At 40.0% G+C, this 24,484-nt stretch overlaps 1 protein-coding gene across 1 annotated transcript in view; it reads right to left on the bottom strand.

The window, feature by feature from the left end:
* Window positions 1-24,484, bottom strand: part of sec14l8 (SEC14-like lipid binding 8) — a 62,618-nt gene that overhangs the window by 15,445 nt on the left and 22,689 nt on the right. Inside the window, exons 5-10 of the mRNA XM_072247696.1 lie at window positions 21,969-22,031; window positions 16,077-16,265; window positions 14,099-14,194; window positions 13,106-13,166; window positions 7,356-7,439; window positions 1,558-1,664 (exon numbers count right to left, since the gene is read on the bottom strand). Of these exons, the coding sequence (XP_072103797.1) occupies window positions 1,558-1,664; window positions 7,356-7,439; window positions 13,106-13,166; window positions 14,099-14,194; window positions 16,077-16,265; window positions 21,969-22,031 (600 nt within the window). The remainder of the gene's footprint in view (window positions 1-1,557; window positions 1,665-7,355; window positions 7,440-13,105; window positions 13,167-14,098; window positions 14,195-16,076; window positions 16,266-21,968; window positions 22,032-24,484) is intronic.

The raw sequence follows: 24,484 nt of genomic DNA, 5'->3' as shown, positions 1-24,484 counted from the left end.
TTCACACTTAAGCATGTTCACACGAAAGCCATTGGTGCTTCAAAATTTAACTTAAGTATTTAAAGTTCAAACTAAATTTATTATCAAAGTACATGTGTGTCACCATATGCAACTCTGAGATTCATTTTCTTGCAGGAAATAACCGTAATAGAATCAATGAAAGACTGCACCAACAGGGTGGACAAGCAGTATACAGAGACAACAAACTGTGCAAATATTCAAAGAAAGAATAAGTAAATAAACAAACAATAAATATCAAGAATATGAAGAATCTTTGAAAGTGAGTCATAGTTGTGATTTGAAAAGATAACTTATATATACATAAATTTCCTCTAAAACTAATCAGAATTCCAGTGGATAATTCTTTATTGGTGTGGTTAAGGAGTTTTTGTCTAATCTTACACTCCATCATAAATCTCAAGTTTATATGTTTCCTGATGTTGACAGCTTTGCCCCAGAGACAGAAGGAGTAATGGACAATTGGTAAGTTTAGTCATCTTTTTCTCATCGTGGGACAGAACCTCTGCTCGCCTAGCGGCACAATCAAAATCTGGAATTCATCAACTGATGAGCAACTGTGTAAATTCCCGTTTTATCATTAGATAAGTTATTGCATCAGTGATTCTGTGACAGACAATTGCATGCTTCCTATCACCTTTTCATTTATATAACTAAATTTTATTGAAACTGTTAGTGCCTATTCTATAGGATGTAAGATTACAGTAAAATTAACTGAATTTAAGGATTAAAAGAAACACTAAAACTTGTTCATAAATGAATACATTATTTAATGAGTTGTCAATTTCTACAAAATCATTCCAAGGAGAAACTAGGTATTTACAGGAGTGAAAAGTGAAAGTTGAAATGCTAAAGTGGACAGAATGGAACTAGACTTGTGAAAAGTTAGGGTTAGACAGAATATAAATACCAGCCAGACTGGTTAGACTAAACGTACCAATTTCTTTGCAGAGACAAATACAAATATATCAAACACTAACGATACTTGTTAGTTTTTGTATAGTGAAATACGACACAAGAACAATTTTGGATGCACTACACTGACACAACAAAGGTCTTAGTTTAAACTATTATGAATATTGCTTACCCAACGCATTCTATAAATCTCCCTCTCCACCCACCCTATAAAAAGGCATACCAACACAGGCAATGCTTATATACACAGCTTGGGAAGTGTCATTTCTCAGTTAACTAATTTATATTGCACAGCAAATCTAGAATACAACATTGAACATCTTTTAAGATCTGTGTCAGGGACATAGTGTATTAGAACTAACTGGACTCTGAGATTTATTTTAATGAAATAACAGGACTAATAGGATAAGAATAACAAGGCATAAGGAGTATGGGTTTGGTAACTTGAAACAAAGATGAACATCAATCAAAAGTCTTTTTCAGTAATAATAATATGGATTTTATTGAGGAAAAATGTACTATTTTGGGTTAGATTCTTCAAAGAGTACAACATAGATAGCACTTCTCAAAATCAGTGGGTATTCTTCTGTCCACAAGGAGCTCCAAAAGGAATAAAGAAATTACCTTGGATGTACACCGAGGATTGCCATCTGGATCTGTAAGAGTTCCACCATAATAAAGAGGAAGTTGTTCTGCATCAATATTTTGTAATAGGACCTCCTTCCAATTACCTACCAATCAAACAAAGTACACAAGGACTGAGGACTGGGCTGCAGGTCTGCACAGATAAAACAGTGTCACTTGTTTTTAAATTAGCTGTGACACATTCCTGCCAGAGATGAACGTGCTCACTACTGAGCCCCCATCTGCCTGGAAGTGTTTTTGCCCAGGAGGAGCTGTTCGTATGTTCAAATCCCAACATGAGGTGAAGACATTCCAGTGTAAAAGGTTCAAAAGAAAGGGAATGATTGTTAATGTTGCCTCAATATAAAACTTAAGTTATTGTATTACAAGGTGGTCACAGGCCTCTATTGGATTGTGAGGATCTTATAACTCAGGATTGGTATAAAACTAGATTACACTCTACAATTTCACAAAGAAACAGTTTCACGTTGCACTTCTAGAATCCATTTGACATCCACATGAAACCCAGCTCTCTCTGACTGACGACCCGAAGCCTCAGGTACGTTACCACATGAGCCTTGCCTAACACCTGCTCAAACAATCTTCCCAATAATTATCACCCCCATGGAGTAGAATAAGGCCCAATAACACACAGTTATTCTTGCACTATCCATCCCATCAATCCTCACGTCACATGATCTGGATTGACCTCACCGCACTTTTTTCTTTTTGGAGGACATGGGTATCACGTGTGTTCCCCATCGAAGTTTGGCTCTTTATATTGCAAATGTCAGACCACCTTCTCTTGTCTCCAAGGGACTGTTTTCAAAAGAACAAAGTGACCCTGTGGCCAGCAAAACAAGGCTGTGGCCTGCAGCACTTCTTTTACAACATGACTTAATTTACTCCTGACCCTGCTGAAATGGAACGACTGAACTGAATCATCATGTTGCACTTTCACCGATAGTTCTTCTACACAAATTAACCTGGACAATATATTCATAACAGGGGTTGGCTGTCAGTTTGGGTAATGTTTTGGCTTCCTTCCATTCCTCCAATCCAGCTTGTTGGTGAAACTGTCGATTTACTGACTGATGGCTAATTGGATTGAGAACATTGGGTGTAACAGCAATGTTATATACAGGAGCCTGTGGTTAAACTTGGTAGACTAGAAGCCAGAAATCAAAACATTGGTGGAGGGACATCACACACAAAATACTGGAGGAACTCAGCAGGTTAGGCAGCATCTCTAGAGGAGAATAAACAGTTGACATTTCGGACCAAGGCACTTCATCAGGCCATGAGTTTGAATCTCACCATAACAACTAGGTAATTTAAATATAAATAAATGAATCCAATTTTCTTAAAAAAACATGTATTCTCAATAATGGTGCCCATTAAACCTCAGATCGTTGTGTACAAAAACTATCAGGTTTCATAACATCAATCAGGGAAACTAATCAGTAAATCTGTGATACAGACCCCATCAGACTTACAGGTGACTGTAGACCCAGCAATATATTTGACTTTTAAAAGTTCATTTCAACTGTGGCATAAATGAAACAATCTTGAAAGTTAGATTAGAGACTATATAGTATAGAGTAATTGTGAGAACTAATGGTAAGAAAGTCTGAAATACTTATTGCACAGAAGTATTGACCAAACGGGTTATAACATTTTAGTCCAGCACCCTTGCATCCCACTGGTCCATTGAAAATTCAGACAATAGAAATTGCCTGCAATCATCTTCTACTAAGTTGGAGAACTGTTCTTTTGAAGTATAGCGCAGGTGAGACTTGTGGCCGTAAGCAACCTCAGGTTCTGGACCTCCTCTGTGGTGCTTGTAGGAGATGACTCTGGGACAGTAGGAAGTGGTTCTGACAGTTCTGTATACCTTTCTTCCAGACGTGCTGGCATCCCAAAAGGTGCATGGCAAGCTGCTCGATCTGCTGATCTATACCCAGGCCACCAGACAAAGCTTTGAGCCAACACTTTCATCTACACACCTAGATGACCGGCCTGTAGCTCCTCTAACACTTTGGCTCTCAGCTTGGATAGTACAACTCGCAATCCCCACATAAGGCAACCACAGTCAAGGGCGAGTTCATCCTGGTACTGGTAAAAATAGGGGAAACTGAATTTTTGCTGCACGTGGGTTGCCATGTAGACCTCGAACTAGCGACCTTCAGATCACTAGAAGAATGCCTTAACCACTTGGCCACTCGCCAACACACTGTATAGATGTACACCACAGATTTCAAAGCATGCCAGACCACAAAATGTCAGTACTGCGCCGTACTGTACTGCTCTATGTTATATGTGGTGTTCCAGATGCTTTTTGTATAAAAGCAGTGGTTTGTGCCCCTGACATCAGAGGTCACATTTCCACTGAGAAGATAAGATAATTATCCAAGGATACAGAAAAAGTAAAGGGAAACCAGTCAGAGTCAAGTCAATTAAGAGCATGAGACATACGAGTAGAATCAGGCCATTTGGCCCATTGAATCTGTTCCACCATTTCATCATGGCTGATCCATTTTTCCTCTCAGCCTCAATCTCCTGCCTTCTCCCCGTATTGCTTAATGCCCACACCAATGAAGAATCTATCAGTCTTTGCCTTAGATATACCGAATTATTTGGCCTCCACAGCCTGCTGCGGCAACAAATTCCACAGATTCACCACCCTGTGGCTAAAGAAATTCCTCCTCAGCTCCATTCTAAAAGGACGCCCCTCTATTTGGGGGCTGTGTTCTCTGGTGCTAGACTCTCCCACCATAGGAAATATCCTCTCCACATCCACTCTATCAAGGCCCATGTTGGGTCTTATGAAAGGAATCGTCCAACCAGGATATACTCTGACCACTTGAGTAAAGCTGTATACTCTAACTACATTGTAAAGTTAGGGAGCAGTTATTTAGATGGCTGGTAGTTGGCCGTTTGTGCCTGGTTTATTAATGGAGTGAAATAATTAAGAGAGTGATGGACAGACTAACTCTTCAAAATTGAGCATTTAACATCATGCAAACATGATGAAAAGAGCACAGCCACTTTGGTGCAACTAATGCTAGTTTTGCGTTAACAGTTTAATGGAAATCAAAAGGATTATCAACAATACCATTGTTGCTGCCTCTATTCAACACTGAAAACCAGCAAACTGAATCAGAGTCAGATTTAATATCACTGCATATGTTGTGAAATTCCTTATTTTGTGGCAGCCGTACATTGATAAACAAAAAACTATAAATTATTAATATATTTTATATATAAATATTTATAAGTAGGGCAAAAATAGAGCAAAAAGTGGATGGGTTCATAGAAACAACTATGACAAATGCATTATATCACAAACAAGAGAGAATCTGCTGGAAATCCAAGTAACATCCACAAAATGCTGGAGGAAATCAGCAGGCCAGGCACTCTCTTCTATGGAAGAGAGTACCGTCGACATTTCGGGCCGGGATCCTTCAGCAGGAATGGAGAGAAAAAAAAAGTATTATATTGTACTGTTAAACTCTGATGATCCACTGTCTAACTACTCAGACATCTCCGTGGTTTGGCATCAGGCTCATCAAGTGAAGTTGGTCACACTCACCATTCACTCACTGAGTCCCAGGTCCTCTGCTCCCTCCCCACCCTCTAGGTCCCTGGTTTCATTATCCCTTTACATTTATTTCTTGTCTTGTTACATACACCTGCTTTTTACTGTGTGAACTAAAGCGTGAAGTGTTAATAAAATAACATCCAATAGTCTGAAATATATTTGGTCCGGTACACTAAAGTCCCAAGCATGCCAGATTAACTGAATCTTACTGTATTGTGATCATTATTCTAAACGTCACTTCTTCATGTGAGCAAATAAATCACTGTATTTCTTAAACCTTTGGATAACCCTTGATCCTTTGTAGAATTAAGATCTTACACATGACTATATACAATGTGATTGCTGCTGTTCCGGATATACCTTGGCAATCGCAGTGTTTACTGGGTTATTTGTTCCAATTAAATCAGATTTTACTTAGAATAACCCTTTTAAGGGGTTTGTCCAGCAGAGTCTGCTTCAAACACAGCAAAATAAAGGGAGCAGATTTCCATGATGAATAATTAATAATGCATTGGAAGGCATGTAAGAAGAACTGTTATTTATTGTTATGCTACTGTGCTTTAAAGTAAGTTCAAGACATCCAGTAATGACAGCAATGTGACCATGAATCCTACATCACAAACTGCTCTACTTTTGCCATACATTTTGGCAATGCTCCAACTAATTAGGCCACATTTTATAATGTCACACTGTGTATAAGTAGGCCCTTTGGCCCATCAAGTCTGCACTGACCATCAAGCATCCATTTATGCAACCCCACTTTATTTTCCTCATATTCTCTTCAATCGTTCTGGATTCTACCACTCACCAACACCCCTGGGCAATTTACAGTGACCAGTTAACGAAATAACCTACATGTCATAGTGTGTTGTGGTGTACTAAATTTTGTAAAAATATTAGACTCGGCAGGATTTTGTAAAAATATTAGACTCAGTCCGAAACATCGACTGTACTCTTTTCCATAGATGCTGCCTGGCCTGCTGAGTTCCTCCAGCATTTTGTGTGTGTTGCTTGGATTTCCAGCATCTGCAGATTTTCTCTTCTTTGCGATTTCTTGCACTCTAGGTCTGTTACGTGTTTGCTAACAGCGGCTGGATTCTTTTTGGACTTGGGCATTAGTGGCATGAGAACAAAAGACTGAAGAGCTTATCCGTCTCTGCGCATCTCTCAATGCTGATGGATTGAAACCCAATTTATTGAGGCATATTCGCTTGGTTCTTGGGACTTCACCTCGACTGAGAGATCAAGACTGGTGCCTTAGATGGACCCGGGGTGATTTCATGGGTCAGAATTTGGCGTTCCCCCGACAACAGTGATAATCAGTTTCCCCCAGCCACAGCAACAATCAAGTGGATACTACGAATCGTGAGCCTGAAATTTTTGTAGCTTGCTACATAGTATTTAGTGTGGTTTATTTGTACTTTCTGTTTTATGATAATAAATTAAGCTTAAGTTAATTCGTTGTGCTGGTATGCTTATTACTACATTTCCTGGACACCCAAATTGGTTTAGGTCTTTAGGGTCTGATCAACACAGCCCATTACATATAGTTAGTTATCTGCGAAGAAACTGGAGACTGCAGAGAAAATCCATGCAGTCGCAAGGAGAATGACTTCCCCTGGTCATCACCGGAAGTCAGGACTGGATCTGGGTCAAAGGATCAGTAAGGTAGCAGCTCTACAAGCTCCGGACTAGTCTTTGTTCACTCAAAGGAAATGGAGTACTTTGCATTACGGCCCTCTGTGCCTTGGAAGTGGTGAAGAATTTTGTGAGTCACTCACTACAGTCGGCCTTTGGCATTTTCTGCCTGGTTATTAATGGTGGAAGATGTAACAATGATAATGCCAATGGACTGTAGCAGGGTAAGTGGCGAATGGGATTGTTTGAAGTGTCGGCAATTTCTCAATGGTCTCTTGTCTTGATAAGAAAGCCTGATATATGAAATATGAAATAATGAATATGAATGTCATGGGGTGGCATTCATTGCCTTAAGAACCTTGAACATTCATTACCCTACCATTAACACTGCATACCTGGGCCAGTACCTTGCTTAAGAAGCACTATTACATCTTCCTAAGGCTTCTTCAATAGCTCCTCCAAATACACCTCTAGAACGTTCAGGATAATTTATACCTTGACATTCAAATTAAAAGACTAATATGTACAGCTTGCAATAACCATCGCATAAGAAGCTTACCACCTAGAACCTGGATTTTCTTGCGCGTGTCTTCACTAAGAAAATGTTTTATAAGGTTGTAGGCCACAGGGAAAATTTTTGGTGCTGTTAAAAAAAAACACAGGAAGAGTTAGTAACCAAAACACTGAAAATCCGTTAATAATTCAAACCAACATAACATTTGTCTCTTCATGTCTCCTGAAAACAGCGATTCCCATTAGCAACTGCAGTTCAGCATTATTCTCCAGACACTGGACTGGATTTTAAGTGAGCTCACCCAGAGTGGGATAGCTTAGGGCTAAATTGTTATTCTCTTTCCCAGTTTTTCTATGCACAGATTTCACGTTACTCGCTGATAGTTTCCAAAATTTTCTGGTTTTATTTCAGTTGGATTCTTTCTGCCGTTGATAAATCCCAAACAAAGTTGCACTCATACATGCATCCTAGCTTGCACGCAATATCAACTCTAAATCAAAGAAAGCTCAACACAGTCATGGATTGGAAATTATGACAAGAGGAGATCTAAGTAAATATTTTCGTTTGAAATTTAATTCTGGGCCAGGAATGTGGTTTTCTCACAGCATTTCTCAGACAGCAACAGTACCAGAGGGTGGAGACTTGAGTGAGGAGGGTCATAGAGTAATAGAACATAAATAGGCCCTTTGCCTCAGCTTTTTGAGTGCCTGCTCACATTTGCTTGAATTAGGTCCATATCCTTCTATTCAAATGCCTCTTAAACATTGTAATTCTGCCACTTTCAGTTATCAACTATTCTCAACTTTAACCTATTTCCTCTTGTTTTTGATACACCTACCATGGGAAAATGATTCTGATCATCTGTCCTATTGATAACTCTTATCATTTTATGTGCTGCAGCATCCTTTGCTCCAGCAAAAACAAACCCAGCCTATCCAATCTCTCCCTATAACTAAAATCCTCCAATTTCAGACTGCAGCCTGTTGAATCACCTCTGCATCCTCTCCAGTGCAACCACATTTTTCCAACCAAAACTGCACATAACACTTCAAGTGCTGAATAACCAAAGTTTTGTAAAGCTGGAAAGTAATATCCCAACTTTTACATTTCATGCCGCAACTCATGAAAGCAAGCATACCTTCTTCATTAGCCTAGTTATGTGTGTTGCCACTTTCAGGAAACAATGGACTTGAACCCAAAGGTCCATCAACATTCCTTCGTGCCTTAATTGTCATACATTTTAACAATTTTTTTAAAAGAATTTAGAAAGTAAGATTTGCAGATGACATAAAAATTGCAGTTGGTAACAGTGAGGAAGATTATCTTAGGCTACGGAGCAATATTGCTGAGTTGGTAAAATGGGCAGGACAATTGCTGATGGAATTTAATCCTGATAAATATGCAATGACACACTTTGGGAGGACTACAAAGATAAGACATACACAGTGAAGGGTGGGACCTTAGAGGGACTTGGTATACAAATGCTAATATTCTTGAAGGTGGTCGCACAGGTTGTTAAGGTACTGAAAAAGCATATGGGATGCTTGAATTCATTAGACAGGGCAAAGAGTACAAGAACAGGAAAGATACGGTATAATTCTGTAAAGCATTAGTCAAGCGACAGTTGTAGTATTATAGACAAAGCTGTACTAGAGTCCTATTCTCCATTGTACACATTCACCATTCTATGAGGTGGATGCATTGGACTGCAGAGGTGATCCATCAGGATGTTGTCTGGGTTGGAATGTTTCCTCTACAAGGAGAGACTGGACAGACTGTATTTGCTTTCTTTAGGGCAGAGGAAACCGAGGGGGACCTAATATCATAAAAAATTATAAGGGGAATAGATAGATAGCTGGAGACTTTTCCCCCATGGACTCTAGGGTAAAGGGTAAGAGGATTACTGGGGTTCAGAGGAGCAATGATTTCTATCCAGAGAGTGGTTAGATATTGGAATGCATGGCCTGGGAGGGTAGTGGAGCAGGTATCTCACAATGGTGAGAAGTATCGAGACGGGGACTTGAATTGCCGGGGCAGAGAAGGATATAGGCCAGGTGCTGGTTTAAGGAATTAGATGGGTACTTGATGGTGAGAATAGACATGGTGGGCTGAGGGGCTTGCTTCTGTGCAGTTTGACTCAGTAAGTAGTAGTAGTCCAATAAACAGTTTAACTTATCTTTTATCCATGCCTGATCCGTTCACATTCTGGATCATTGCAACAATGTGCTGTCTCGTGTAAAAATAATTAGCAGAATTACAGTAATTCACCTTGAGTGAGCATGTAATAACATAATGAATAGGCACAATCACTTTTACATCCTCAAGCTATCCCAAAGAGCTTCACAGTCAATAAAACTGTTGACGTTTAATCAATGTAGGTATTTCATAAACAGCAAGTAAAATCAATTATCACAAAATCTTTTCTGAGTGAAAATGACTATCAGCCCATTATTGAAAGAACACCCATGGGACTCTTACATGATCCATCAAAACATTGTCCTGCAATCCCCATTCATCATAAAAGATAATCGTGTGCTTATTCATTCAAATAACACTGTATGGATTGGGTCAAATAAAGCCTATAGATCTCTTTGACAATACAGTATTTTGATTCTCACTATTCTTGATATTAGCTTTTAAATCTGGATTATATAGTTATTTAATTTAATTTCACCTGTTGCTCTTGAGGCATCTGCCAGTCTCTTAATCGAATAATTTAATCACTTTGTTTGTCATGTGCCATGGTGTATGACATGGGCGATCACTCTCTTTCCATGATTATGATTGTTATTGGCCTTTTCTTCTACAGAAGTGGTTTGCCTTTGCCTTCTTCTGGGTGGTGTCATTACAAGACAGGTGACCCCAGCCATTATCAATACTCTTCAGAGATTGTCTGCCTGGTGTCAACGGTCACATAACCAGGACTTATGATATGCACCAGCTGCTCGTACGACCATCCACCACCTGCTCCCATGGCATCACGTAACCCTGATCGGGGGGCTAAGCAGGTGCTACACCTTGCCCAAGGATGAACTGCAGGCCAGCAGAGGGAAGGTGCACCTTACACCTCCTTTGGTAAGAATCTATCTTCACCCCGCCATCCAAACTAAACTAGCCAAAAGCTCCTCCAATGAATAAATCATCAGAGTGCACTATATATAAAACACAAACTTTGAAGCTGCTCTCTTCAACAACAAACATCATCCAAGGCAAGTAGCACAGCTGATTAGCAGCCCATTCACTAGTTACACATTCATTACCTACACTGGTTACATACTATGGCTATAGTGTGTACCGCTTACAAAATGCAGGATTTGATCAAGTCTTTGACAATTCCCAAACTCACAATCTCTACCTTCCTTGAAAGGCAACAGAATGGGGTATATGGGAATGCTGTCTTTAGTTGTTAACCATTTTAACTTTGTTTAGCACTGTACTGAAGTTTTATTTATGCATTTATGCTCCGGGAACTTCAGGATATTCTAATGCGTAAGTGATACTACATAAATGTAGGCTGTTATTGGAGGCAAGAGATGCTATTTTCCATTCAGCAGGCTGACACTTAAATTTGAGTAGTAGCTTAAAGAAGTGCTTTTATCTAAACACCAATCAAAGCTTATACACCTTCCGCTGTATGTAAAGCACTGAGGAGCTTGGAACATGGCCAAATCCCATTGTTCATATGCAACTGTATTCATACAGTTCACATTTCTCTTCTCACTGTTTCTGACTCCACCACAAACCTAGTCATTGGTTTATAATTAAACTATTTCTTTTTTCATTTTCTACAGATGGCAAAAGCTTTATTTCCAGTAGGAATGATTCAGTAATGCCCAAAGCTTTTTGCCACTAGTGCTATAGAAATTACAAGTGGGCACTTACAACCAAAATGGTCATTGTCCTACTAAGCAGCAACCACTTAATGAGCTTACATCACTCCCACAGCCCCCCCAATGACCCTGTGATTTCAGTCGCTGAGGCTGACGAGAGATCACCCTTCAGGAGGGTGAACCCACAGAAGGCATCGGGCCCAGATGGGGTACCTGACTGAGTACTAAAGACCTGTACTGATCAACTGGCTGGAGTGTTCACCAATATCTCTAACCTCTTGCTTTGGCAGTCTGAAGTAGCCACCTGCTTTAAGCAGGGTTTCATTATGCCAGTACCCAAGAACATGGTAACCTGCCTCAATGACTATCATCCCGTACGACTTGCACCTACTGTGACAAAGTGCTCTGACAGGTTGGTGATGAAGCACATCAGCTCCTGCCTGAGAAGTGACTTGGATCTGCTCCAATTTCCCTACCATCACAACAGGTCCTCAGAAGATGCCACTTCAGTTGATTCTTCACTCAACTCTGAAACACCTGGACAGCGAAGGTGCATACATCAGGATGCTCTTTATCAACTACAGCTTGGCATTTAACACTACCATCCCCTCAAAATTAATCAATGAGCTTTAAGGCCTTGGCAACACTATACCCTTATGCAATTGGATCCTTGTTTTCCTCACGTGCAGACCCCAGTCAGCTCTGGTTGGCTACATCTCCTTCACAATCTCCATCAGCCCAGACGCACAATAATCCTGTGTTTACAGCCCTCTGCTCTACTCACCTTATACTTACCACTGTGAGGCTAAGCTCCATTGCCATATTTAAGTTTTCTGACAACACCACTGTCGGCCAAATCAAAGGTGGTGATGAATTAGCACACAGGAGGGGGATTGAAAATCTGTCTGAATGGTGCCAAACAACAACCCTTTATTCAATGTCAGCAAGACCAAAAAGCTGATCGTTGACTTCAGGAGGGAAAAACTGGACATGAGCCAGTCCTCATCAGAGGTGGAAAGAGTCAGCAACTTTAAATTCTTCAATGTTATCACTTCAGAGGACCTGTCCTGGGCCCAGCACATAAGTACAATTATGAAGGAAGCACGGCAGCACCTCTACTTCCTTAGAAGTTTGCGAAGATTTGGCATGACATCTGAAACTTTGACAAACTTCTATAGACCTGTGGCGGAAAATTTATTGACTGGTTGCATCGCAGCCTGCTATGGAAACACCAATGCCCTTCGACATAAAATCCTACAAAAAGTAGTGGATCCATCACGGGTAAAACCCACTCCTCCACTGAGCACAGCAACACAGAGTGCTGTCACAGGAAAGCAGCCTCCATCATCAGGGACCCCCATCACCCAGGCCAAGCTCTCTTCTCACTGCTGCCATTAGGATGAAAGCACAGGAGCCCCACCAGGTTCAGGAACAGTTATTACCCCTCAACCATCAGACTCTTGAGGCAGAGGGGATAACTTCACTCGACCCATCACTGACCTGTCCCCACAACCTTTGGACTCACTTGCATCTCATGCTCTCAATACTTATTGCTTATTAATATTACTTATTTTCTCCTTCATATTTGCAGTTTGTTGTCCTTTGCACATCCGTTGCTTGTCCAGTCTTTCATTGATTCTGTTGTGCTTCGTGGATTTACTCTGTACACCCATTAGAAAACAAATCTCAGGGTTGTATATGGTCTCATACAGTATACAGTATGTACTTTGATAACAAATTCACTTTGTACTTTGAGTTTTATCGCATTAGCAAAGAATTGCATTGCACCCTGGTTTATAGGACAATAAACCAATCTGAATTTCTGTACTCACATGAGAAATCTTAGGAATTCATACTTCTTAAAAATATATTTACTGTAATCTAGACCATAAATAGGCACAAATTTAGAAAATTCGCAAGCATTCTCCACCCATGTGGGAATGTAGTCAATCTAAAACAGCTTACCTTTGATAATAAACAATGACTTTAATCCCTCAGGGTAATTGTCCTCAAACATGGTAAGTACCTGGTTAAATCACAATAGTTATGATTGATTAGCTTCAGTCAATGTCTGTTTAGGAGACCAGTCCGTTCACTTTTACCTCACAATAGACCTAGAACACTCCCTGTTGTAGCAGGGATTGTACACCCAGCCTTTTTTCTTTAATGTATTGCAACATACAGCAAAGAGATCAAGCATTGTTGAGGATCCCCACCACCCATCCCACAATCTCCTTGACCCACCACCGTCAAGGAGGAGGTACAGAAGCATCAGGACTAGGACTGCCAGACTGGTGAACAGCGTCTCCTCACAAACTGTGAGGCTAATGAATACCCTGCCACCACTGAGGTCTTGTCACTGGGACAGCGAGCTGTTTACTGTTTACCTGTGCTGCGCTTTGCTACATGCATGTTGAATATTTTATTAATTTATTCATAGTATAATATTCTGTTTTGTGTGCTGTGTGTGATACATCTTGTGTCGGTGCATTGTGGTCTGGAGAAACGGTTGTTTCATTTAGTTGTATATATGTACAGTCAGATGACATTAAACTTGAAATTGAGGCAGCAAGTTACATCCTAACACCTTTGTGCATATTGATAGTCACTGTATGATATGATAATTCTATACCAGGTAAAGCAAGTTCAAACGGAACTCACCAATAAATATTAGAAAACTATAGTACCATTGTAATCTGACCTCCAGAATCAGGTGACAAATTATATGTGGATTAATACAACACATTATTTTCCATGATCCACTCAGTTACTATCATTGTCACCTTTCTCAAAGAAATTACCAGTCACAGCTACTGGATTACTGCCTATGAACACATCACCTTTTAATGCATTAAGGTTTATATAACAAGCTATCAGAAACCTTGGATTAGTATCGTTTAAACGTTATTCTTCAGTACAAATGGATTTTTTCACATGCTGAATTATATGTTGCCTTACTTCTCCGTACAGTTCAACTGCAGGTTTCCATAAATGCTTCATTCCTAGATTCTCACAGTCATAGATCATTGTGATTGTTTCAATATGCTTCCCATGCTGCAAGAAAAAAATCACAGAATCAATATTAGCTGGGAAATTAATTTGTCAACCATGTCAGTTTCTTATTATACCAAACAGGAACTCTCTTTTGGTGTTCAAGTGTAATTTAAATTAATAACTTGCTTTTGGCATAATGAGATTCAATATTAGCTCAAGACATTATAACTGACAGAATTGGCAATATTTACAAACACAGGAAATTCTGCAGATGCTGGAAATCCACAGCAACACACACAAAACGCTGGAGGAGCTCAGCGGGCCAGGCAGCATCTATGGAAAAGAGTAAACAGTTGACGTTTCGGGCCGAGATCCCTCTTCAGGACTGAGAAGGAAGGGGGAAGATGCCAGAATAAAAAGTTGGGGGGAGGGGAAGAAGGCTAGCTGGAAGGTGAAGGGTGAAGCTGGTTGCGTGGGAAAGGTCAAGGGCTGGAGAAGGAAGAATCTGATAGGAGAGGAGAGTAGACCATGGGAGAAAGGGAAGGAGGAGGGGACCCAGGGAAAGCAATAGGCAGGTGAGAAAAGCAAAAGGTCAGCGTGGGGAATAGAGTAAGGGTGGGGGGGGGGAAGAATTTGTTTACTGGAAGTTGAAATTGAAATTCATGTCATCAGGTTGGAGGGTACCCAGACAGAATACAAAGTGTTGCTCCTTCGCCCTGAGGGTGGCCTCATCTTAGAACATGAAGAGGCCAAGGATCGACACGTCAGAATGGGAATTAAAACGTTTGGCCACCAGGAAGTCCCATTTGTGGGGGATGGTGCGAAGGTGCTTCATGAAAGTGCCCCTCAATTTACAACAGGTCTCGCCAATGTCCAACAGGTCAAAAGCACAACTTTAAAACCAAACCAAAAGAGATTTCAAGGATCATACACAGCCAAGAAGGCTACAAAGACATAGGCTCAACAATTAGATACAGATTTCATGTATGATCATAGCAGGAAATAAACAATTTTTTTCCACTTCATTCACTATGATCATATTTTCTTACCCTAGACACTATTGACTCGTACGGTAAACATACAGCAAAAAAAATAGTTAGTTCACAATTCAGATAACAGAAATCTGAAGAGGCATTTCTTTAAAACATTTAAGTTCACAGTGCAATCTACAGTTAAATTGGACTGAACTATATATGACTACACCTATACATGAAAAATTGTGCCTTAGTTACTAAATGTCAAATTTTAATCTATGCTAAAGAGGAGAGAAATTGAGATGAGGATTAATGAATCCCAACAATGTTATCTACTTTCACTCTCACCTCATTGTTGCTTTTATTTTGTGTTAAGAACCTACAGCGAAACTGGGTACTTCTCTCCTGACAGATTGTAAGGGTGCCTGACCAAGACAGTATATAAAGTCATACTAAGAATAAAATAATTCTGAAATTGTAATGGATCAGATTTGCCTGCATTTAGAACAATGCACCAGATCCCTATGATGCAACCAGAGTGCTGCGACTTTGATTAACGAATATTCTTTCTTAAGCTTATGAACCTGAAACCTCCATTCATTGATGTTATTATGTGGAGATTTCATCATTTCTGAAGCATATTTAGAATGCCATATTTTCATAATCTTTTATATGATGATTTTGTTCTGTTTTTTTAAACTCCTTCACTAGAATAAAAGTAACTACTTAAAGTTTATTTTTAAAATCCTCAATTGCTCAACATTCAAAACTAAAATGATTATTCCAGCATTAATAATAAATGAAAATCAATGTACTAGATTCCTTAAGAGTTAAACATAATTCAACTTTTAACCTGGAAGAGTTCCAAATTTCTAACGTTATGCCTAAATTCAAAAAACTAGAAAGTTTCATGATTCTGCACTGCTTATCCAGATGGTTTCTATTTTCAATTCCAACAGACTCCTTACCTTTTTTGATTGTTTAATACACTCTTCTCGCAGCCGTTCACAGTCTCGGATTTTTGTTTTTAAAAAATCCTGTTTAGAAGCTGAATGCATCAACCCTTTTGCATCCAGAGGGCCAATTACATCATACCATATAGGGCTGCCATCTTTGTCATAGCCACACATGCCTCCAGAAAAGTAACGAATGATAACCTGGCAAAAAATATCCTACAGTCAACGTTCTTTTAAAACATTTTATCTACTTTCCCTGATTGCCAATACTTTCCTACCCATCTTAAGAACTCCCAGAAAGAAGGGGGTTTAGCACATGAACTTCTGCATTGGTAAGTCGAATGTGTACAGAACTAACATAGTTAATGCTAGTTACTTTACTTTTAAGAGGATATCAGTTTTTTAAAGCTGCCCCTTTTAGTTTTTAAAATGGATTAAAAACCAGCAGATGTGGCTCACATTTGTCTAAAAATGCATTAAACTAAAAATCCCTCAATAGGATTAGAAAAGAATACACAAATTAGGAGGCCCTTCCAAACACCTAACTAATCTTTCCATATTAACTTGAAGAGCTCCTCCCTCATTAATCTACCTTTTATGCAATCATGAACTTGTCTTATTATTAATCTTTCTGAATGCATTCATGTTCTTACTTCTTATTAAAATCATTAACAAGATACATTTTCTATTGCTTCTTGTAACTCAGTCCTTTGATACTTATCAGTCAATGAGCTGATGGCAGCTCTTTTATGCCGCAGAGATGAGATAAAAATCACAAAACATACAAATTAACCACAACGTTTACTCTTCATCTACCACCATCACATGGAAACTATTATTCAGAACAGTTTCATTTTAATTCCTGTCTAATTACTCAGAGTACACACTACCATTTTTACACTTGCCTGTTTGATATTTTATTGCCACTGTCATCTAACTTCTAAGTTGCTTGCCTAGATACTAATTTATGATCATTTATTCACATCAAAAACAGTAGCAGCTATTAACGCCGTGTTCCAGAACAGTTAGTTTACTTCATTGCCCCAGTCCAACATCTCCTCCGTAAACGTTACTTCTGTTGCAATTATTTCTCATCCATTTTCATTTCTTCTCTGTGATACCCACTGTATTAATTTCAAATAGTAACCCTTCACAAGGAACTCAAGACCTTATCTTTTGCTAGTGGTATGACTTCCTCAATTAAAACAACACACACAAAATGCTACAGCTTCCCCAGCATTTTGTGTGTATTGCTCTGGATTTCTAGCACCTGAAGAAATTCAGAGGTAAAGCCACTTCTCACCTGCCTATTACTTCCTCGTGGGACCCTCCTCCTTCTCCAATGGTCCACCCTCCTCTCCTATCAGGTTCCTTCTTCTCCAGCCCTTCATCTTTTCCACCCGGCTGGCTTCACCTAACGCCTTCCAGCGAGCCCCTTTCTCCTCCCCCACTTTTGTTATCCTGAAGAAGGGTCTCGGCTCAAATCGTCGCTTATCTGTTCATTTCCATAGATGCTGCCTGACCTGCTGCATTTTGTGTGTGTTGATCTTCAGAGTCTCCTGTGTTCCTCAATTAAAGGATGCCAGTCAAATGGAAAATCCCCATTTTGAAATCAAATTGGCCACTGTTTGTTTCTTCTTTTTGATGAAAGTGCTCCTCAACTTTGTTCACAATTACAGGTTAATTTACCTGGTCAGTTTATTGCTTTCCTCAAACGTTGGTAACCTGTTTTATTCATGACTCATTTCTGCTGCCAGAATTACCAAGAAGAGCAAAGATCCTACAAATTTTATAGCAGCATTCAATAGAATGTTTTGTTCCATTTCACGTCCAGGATCAGACCAGACTGAGGAGCTAACTCAAAAGGTTGCCGCTGCCCGTAAGAAGTTTGTACGTTCGCCCCGTGACCATGTGTGTTCCTCCGGGTGCCCTGGTTTCCTCTCACCGTCCGAAGATGTACCACTTGGTAGATTCATTGGGCATTGTAAATTGTCCCGTGATTAGGCTAGGATTAAATCACGGGGGACTGCTGGGCATCGCGACTGAAGATGAGAGGGACTCAGTAAAGATGGAGGTTTACATTGCACAGAATATGTTAAGATGATGGAGGGGATTGTATCATGAAAGGGTTCATGAAGAAAGCACAGACAGGTAGGGATTCCCAAAAAGCAAGAGAACATAGATGAAACAAATGTGCATGGGGGGTGGGGGGGAGGAGTGAAAATGCAGGAGTAGGAGCGGCAATAATTAAAAGCACCTCACTCAGTCTCTTTCCCAGCTGTTATTGCAAAGAGCTCCCAAACTTGAAGAACAAAGCATCCTTACTCACTGCTCCACAGATATATCTAAAACCTCTACAGTTGAAATGGAAGACAACAGATCTGTGCTGCACTAGCAAGTTTCAATTTAATCCTCAATCCACTTGTGCTTATCTTGGAGGCGGAGTGAGTTTGTGCATTGCTAAGCGGTGATAAATATTTCTCCATTATCATGCTGTTTAGGATTTAGACTATATTTGGGCTAAGAGGGTACCCATTTAAAACAGAGATGAGGAGAATTTTTTTTAGCCAGAGGGTTATGGATTTATGGAATTCATTGCCGCATACAGCTGTGGAGGCCCGATCATTGAGGGTGTTTAAGGAGGAGATTGATAGGTATCTAATTAGTCCGGGTATCAAGGGATATGGGGGAAAAGCCGGAAATTGGAACTAGATGGAGAATAGTTTAGCTCATGGTGGAGTGGCGGAGCAGACTCAATGGGCCAAATGGCCTACTTCTGCTCCATTGTCTTGTGATATTGTGAAGAAATTATTTGTCCTCTAATATATGCTTTAAAGGTATCCCATATGACAAGGCTATAAGTCTCATCCACCGTATTCTCTTCAAAAAAGAGAGTAATTTGCCTCTCCAAGAACTTTAAGAAATCCTTGTCAGATAACAAAGTTAAATTAAAATGCCAGAATCAAACCAGGAAGATTTATGGATAAAAGCACAGGAGCATGGTCAGAAATAGCAATCTCTTTATATTCACAAGATTACCACCCAATAAACTGAAGGTACAGTGCATATGTAATAGATGTGTTCAAAACAATAAATAATTGAAGAAGGGATACGAGGATAAAGCGGGAGCTTGGCTGCTCTTCAAGTTCACTAATGTTGACTCAATGGACCAAATGGGGCCCTTCCATTTGCAGCATCCAATGAGTCTGTCATTGCTAGTTCACCATCAATATCTCCACATTCATAAATTTTACTTCAGATGACTTTGTTCAGGCAAAAAGCAGTACAGTCAAAATATGCATTCTTCGCCCATTATCTGCCAAGCAGGCATCTGTAGATCAAAAAGGGAAGAAAAACTGCAGACGTTGGAAATTGGAAATAAAAGAATAGAAACCACTAGAAATGCACAGCATATCCATAGAGTGAAGAACCAGCAACAAACAAAGGTTAAGGAAGAACTCAGCAAGTCAAGGAGAATTTGTGGGAGGAATGGAGACCTGATGGCATGAAGATTGATTTCTCTAACTTCTAGTACTGATGTCCCCTCCCTCTTTCTCTCTTTTTCCATTCCTCATTCTGGTTACCCTCTTACCTCTTCTCCTCAGCTGCCCATCACCTCCTCCTTCCCTTCCTTCTACGGTCCGCTGTTCTCTCCAATCAGATTCCTTCTGCTTTAGCCCGTTACCTCTTCCACCTATCACCTCCAGCTTCTTATTTCATCCCCTGTCACCCATTCAGCCACTTTCCCTTTCGCCTAGTCTCACCTATCACCTGCTAGCTTGTACTTCTTCCCCTCCCTACTTTCTTATTCTGGCTTCTCCCCTTACTGTCCAGTCCCAATGAAGGGTCTTGGCCTGAAACGTCAACTGTTTATTTCCCTCCATAGATGCTGCCTGACATGCTGAATTCACTAGCATTTTATGTAAAGTTACTTAAAATTTCAAGCATCTGCAGAATCTCTTGTGTTGATGGTGAGACCTTGATAGTTGCAGTTGATCATTACAGCAGGCAGAAGGATGAGAACACAGGGGAAAGGAGGAAAAGAAGATACTCCTAGAATCATGAGTTACAGAACAAAGTTCAATCATTGAATCTGATGCTGACTTTGAAATATACCTAGGAGAAAGATGAAGTGTTGATTTTTGATCCTATACCATTCCAATCAATCTGATCTAAGATGCCAAAGAGAAGACTCTGTTATCAGTCCTCAGTTAGATTTTCAGCAACAAGTATTTTCCAGAAAATCTGGAACTTATGTGTTTGAGCAAATGACTCTCAGAAGTGATGCAGATCTAGCTGCCCCTAAAAGTACCACTGGGCCTCTGTACCTCCCTCTGTAATTGGATCCTCGACTTCCTAACTGGAAGACCACAGTCTGTGCGGATTGGTGATAACATATCCTCTTTGCTGACGATCAACACTGGTGCACCTCAGGGGTGTGTGCTTAGCCCACTGCTCTACTCTCTGTATACACATGACTGTGTGGCTGGGCATAGCTCAAACACCATCTGCAAGTTTGCTGACGATACAACCATTGTTGGTAGAATCTCAGGTGGTGAGGAAGAGGGCGTACAGGGGTGAGATATACCAACTAGCGGAGTGGTGCCGCAGCAACAACCTGGCACTCAACATCGGTAAGACGAAAGAGTTGATTGTCAACTTCAGGAAGGGTAAGATGAAGGAACACGTACTAATCCTCATAGAGGGATCAGAAGTAGAGAGATTGAGCAGCTTCAAGTTCCTGGGTGTCAAGATCTCTGAGGATCTAACCTGGTCCCAGTAGTCATAAAGAAGGCAAGACAGCGGCTCTACTTTATTAGGAGTTTGAAACGATTTGGCACGTCAACAAATACACTCAATAACTTCTATAATTACACCGTGGAGAGCATTCTGACAGGCTGCATCACTGTCCGGTATGGAGGGACTACTGCACAGGACCGAAAGAAGCTGCAGGAGGTTGTAAATCCAGTCAGCTCCATCTTGGGTACTAGCCTACAAAGTATACAGGACATCTTTAGGAAGCAGTGTCTCAGAAAGGCAGCGTCCATTATTAAAGACATCCAGCACCCAGGACATACACTTTTCTCACTGTTATCATCAGGTAGGAGGAACAGAAGCCTAAAGGCACACAATCAGCGATTCAGGAACAGCTTCTTCCCCTCTGCCATCCAATTCCTAATTGGACACTGAATCTTTGGACACTACCTCACTTTTTAAAAAATATACAGTATTTCTGCTTTTGCACTTTTTTAAATAATCTATTTTGATTTACTTGTTTAGTTATTATGTTTTATTTTACTTTTTGTTTTTTTTTTCTCTCTCTCTCTCTCTCTGTTAGATTATGTATTGCATTGAACTGCTGCTGCTAAGTTAACAAATTTCACGTCACATGCCGGTGATGATAAATCTGATTCTGATTCTGAAGTACTGCCCACCACTATTCCAGATTCTCAATTTAAGGTCTTTGAGGATGCAGCTAGAGGATTTAAGACCTACAAACCATAAAAGCAGATTAATACTCATACCAAATTTAGCATGGGGAGGATAGTTATAAAATCTTGAAATGTGACAATACCATTTGTGATTCTCAGTCAAAGCAAGTTATCACAAAAAAGGTTTGTAGTTCCTCAAGTCACTATGCTGCTGGACTTCCCATGGCATTAATTGTATTCTATTCCATTATAAAACAAGCAATTACTTTTCCATAAAGTGTAGACTGAATCAGGTAGTTCATGCTAACCTTTAAAAATCTTTATAGCATTTAATCAGAGTTAGGTAATATAACTTATAAAATTGCTGATTAGAACGTTGAATTTCTTGTTCAAGGTTCACAGATCTGTTTAATCAGCTTTAAGTCATATCATAAAGTTCCCTCTCCCAACATACACAGTACTTCAGTATTACCTCCGGAGGTTCCCAACCACTAGTGAGTGTGTCAACTTTCATTTGTCTTCTGAACTCTACATGCTAAAAATAAACATGAAGACAAGTTAACATTCAACACAGCTCCATGTCAAGCAGCTGAACTTCATTATCCATTAGCATAAAATTAAATAATTGAGTCAAGCAGCTTTGAGCTTTCTGTAGCATAAATTTAGTATTTCCTTAGGTAATGAAACAGAACAGGGATAACATTTAGGTATGAGTATGAGGTGGCAAATAAAGTTCACATCACACAAGTACCAGGTACTGACCAATCTGGGAAATGGAAATTAAATTGGTTTATTATTGTCACATATACAGTGAAAAGCTTGTCTTGCATTACTGTTCACACAGATCAAATCATTACACAGTGTATTCAGTTAGTTTGAAGTATGAGTGCAGAATAAAGTGCACCAGCTACAGAGCTGCAGTCAAGTAGACAATGAGGTTCAAAATGAGTAGAGTAGTGGTTAGTACAATGCTCTACAGTACAGGTGACCCAGGTTTAACCCCTGCTGCTGCCTGTAAGGAGATTGTATATTCACTTCATGACTGCATGGGTTTCCTCCCACAGTCCAAAGGAGTACTGGTTGGTAGGTTAATTCGTCATTGTAAATTGTCCCCGGTTAAATCAGGAGACTGCTGGGCAGTGCAGCTGGAAGGTCCTGTTCCTCACTATATCACAATAAACAAGCACATATCTAAATAAATCAATCTTAATGCACTAGCGTTTAAAGCAGCATAACCACCTTCTGTTGATGTTCACCACTATAACCATCAGCATCAGCATTCTGGGAGATCATCACTGATTAGAAGCTAACAGAATCACTCACAGAAATATTTCAACTTCTCACGAACTGCTCAGAGCCTGGATACTACACGGGAAGTGACTCATTTCCTGGCTCCTCTAAGTCATTCCAATTACAAGGCAAAAAAACAGGACCATTATGCAATACACTCTAAAAACTGTTTTACAGTAGATCAACTCTATCCAGGCAGGCAAAAGAACCCATTCACCATTCTAAACGTTCTTTCATCACCAGTGCAACATGACTGTAAGCTGTACTAACACGGTGTCAGCACCTCCAAAATCTGCAACATGCATCTTGAATCATTGAGCTGTGCAACACAGAGACAGCCTCTTCAGCACACTACATTCACGCTATCCTTTTTGGCCATCTGCACAAATCTCATTTTCCCACATTAAGTTTATATCCTTTTTTGTTTTAATCACCTGAACAAATGTCTCTTTAACATAATGATAAGTATGATTTCATCAACTCTACATGCAGCAAGTTCCAGATACCAACTACTCTTTAGGTAAAAAGCTTTCCCCTTAAATCCCATTTAAAAATGCTACTTCTAACATTTGAATGTATGCCCTCTTCCTCTTGATACACTTATCATGGAAAAACGATACCAATTTTATACGTATCAATCAGGTCACCCATCTGCCTTCTTTGCTCGAGGGAAAATAAGCCCAAGCTATCCAAACTTTCCTCTGTAACTAAATTTCTCCAGTCAAAATCTTAGTGAATCTCCACTACACTTTCATCAGTGCAGCCACATTCTTCCTTTATGGTGATGACCAGAAATAAATACAATGGTCCAAAGTTCGAAAGTTCAAAGTTCAAAGGAAATGTTATTATCAAAGTACATCTATGTCACCATATACAATCCTGAGATTCATTTTCTTTGGGCATACTCAACAAATATATAGAATAGTAACTACAACAGAATCAACGAACGTACACCCAACTGGAGCACTCAACCAGAGTGCACGAGACAGCAAACTGTGTAAATGCAAAAAGAAGAACCAACAATATCAATAGGTAAGCAATAAATATCAAAAACATGAGAGGAAGGATCCTTGAGAGTGAGTCCATTGGGAACATTTCATTGATGGGGCAAGTGAAGTTGAGTGAAGTTATCCCCTTTGTTCAAGAGCCTGATTGCTGAGGGGTCATAGCTGTTCCTAAACCTGGTGGTGCATGAGTCCATGTGCAAAATAATCAACGTCTTATAAGGTTACAACATAATATCCCAACTTCCAGACCAGATGAAACATCTCAACCTGAAACGTCAGCTGTCCATTTCCTTTTACAGATGTTTCCTATTACAGTTCATCCAGTGGATTGGTGAATGCAGCAGGCCAGGCAGCATCTGTAGGAAGAGGTGCAGTCGACGTTTCAGGCCGAGACCCTTCGTCAGGACTAACTGAAGGAAGAGTGAGTAAGGGATTGGAAAGTTGGAGGGGGAGGGGGAGATCCAAAATGATAGGAGTAGACAGGAGGGGGAGGGATAGAGCCAAGAGCTGGACAGGTGATAGGCAAAAGGGGATACGTGAGGATCATGGGACAGGAGGTCTGGGAAGAAAGACAAGGGGGGGGGTACCCAGAGGATGGGCAAGAGGTATATTCAGAGGGACAGAGGGAGAAAAAGGAGAGTGAGAGAAAGAATGTGTGCATAAAAATAAGTAACAGATGGGGTACGAAGGG

This window comes from Mobula birostris, chromosome 31 (assembly GCF_030028105.1).
Source record: "Mobula birostris isolate sMobBir1 chromosome 31, sMobBir1.hap1, whole genome shotgun sequence".
In the NCBI taxonomy this organism is placed as follows: Eukaryota; Metazoa; Chordata; class Chondrichthyes; order Myliobatiformes; family Myliobatidae; genus Mobula; species Mobula birostris.
Note: the sequence above shows the minus strand (reverse complement) of the source record. Positions and strands in the feature narration are given on the sequence as shown.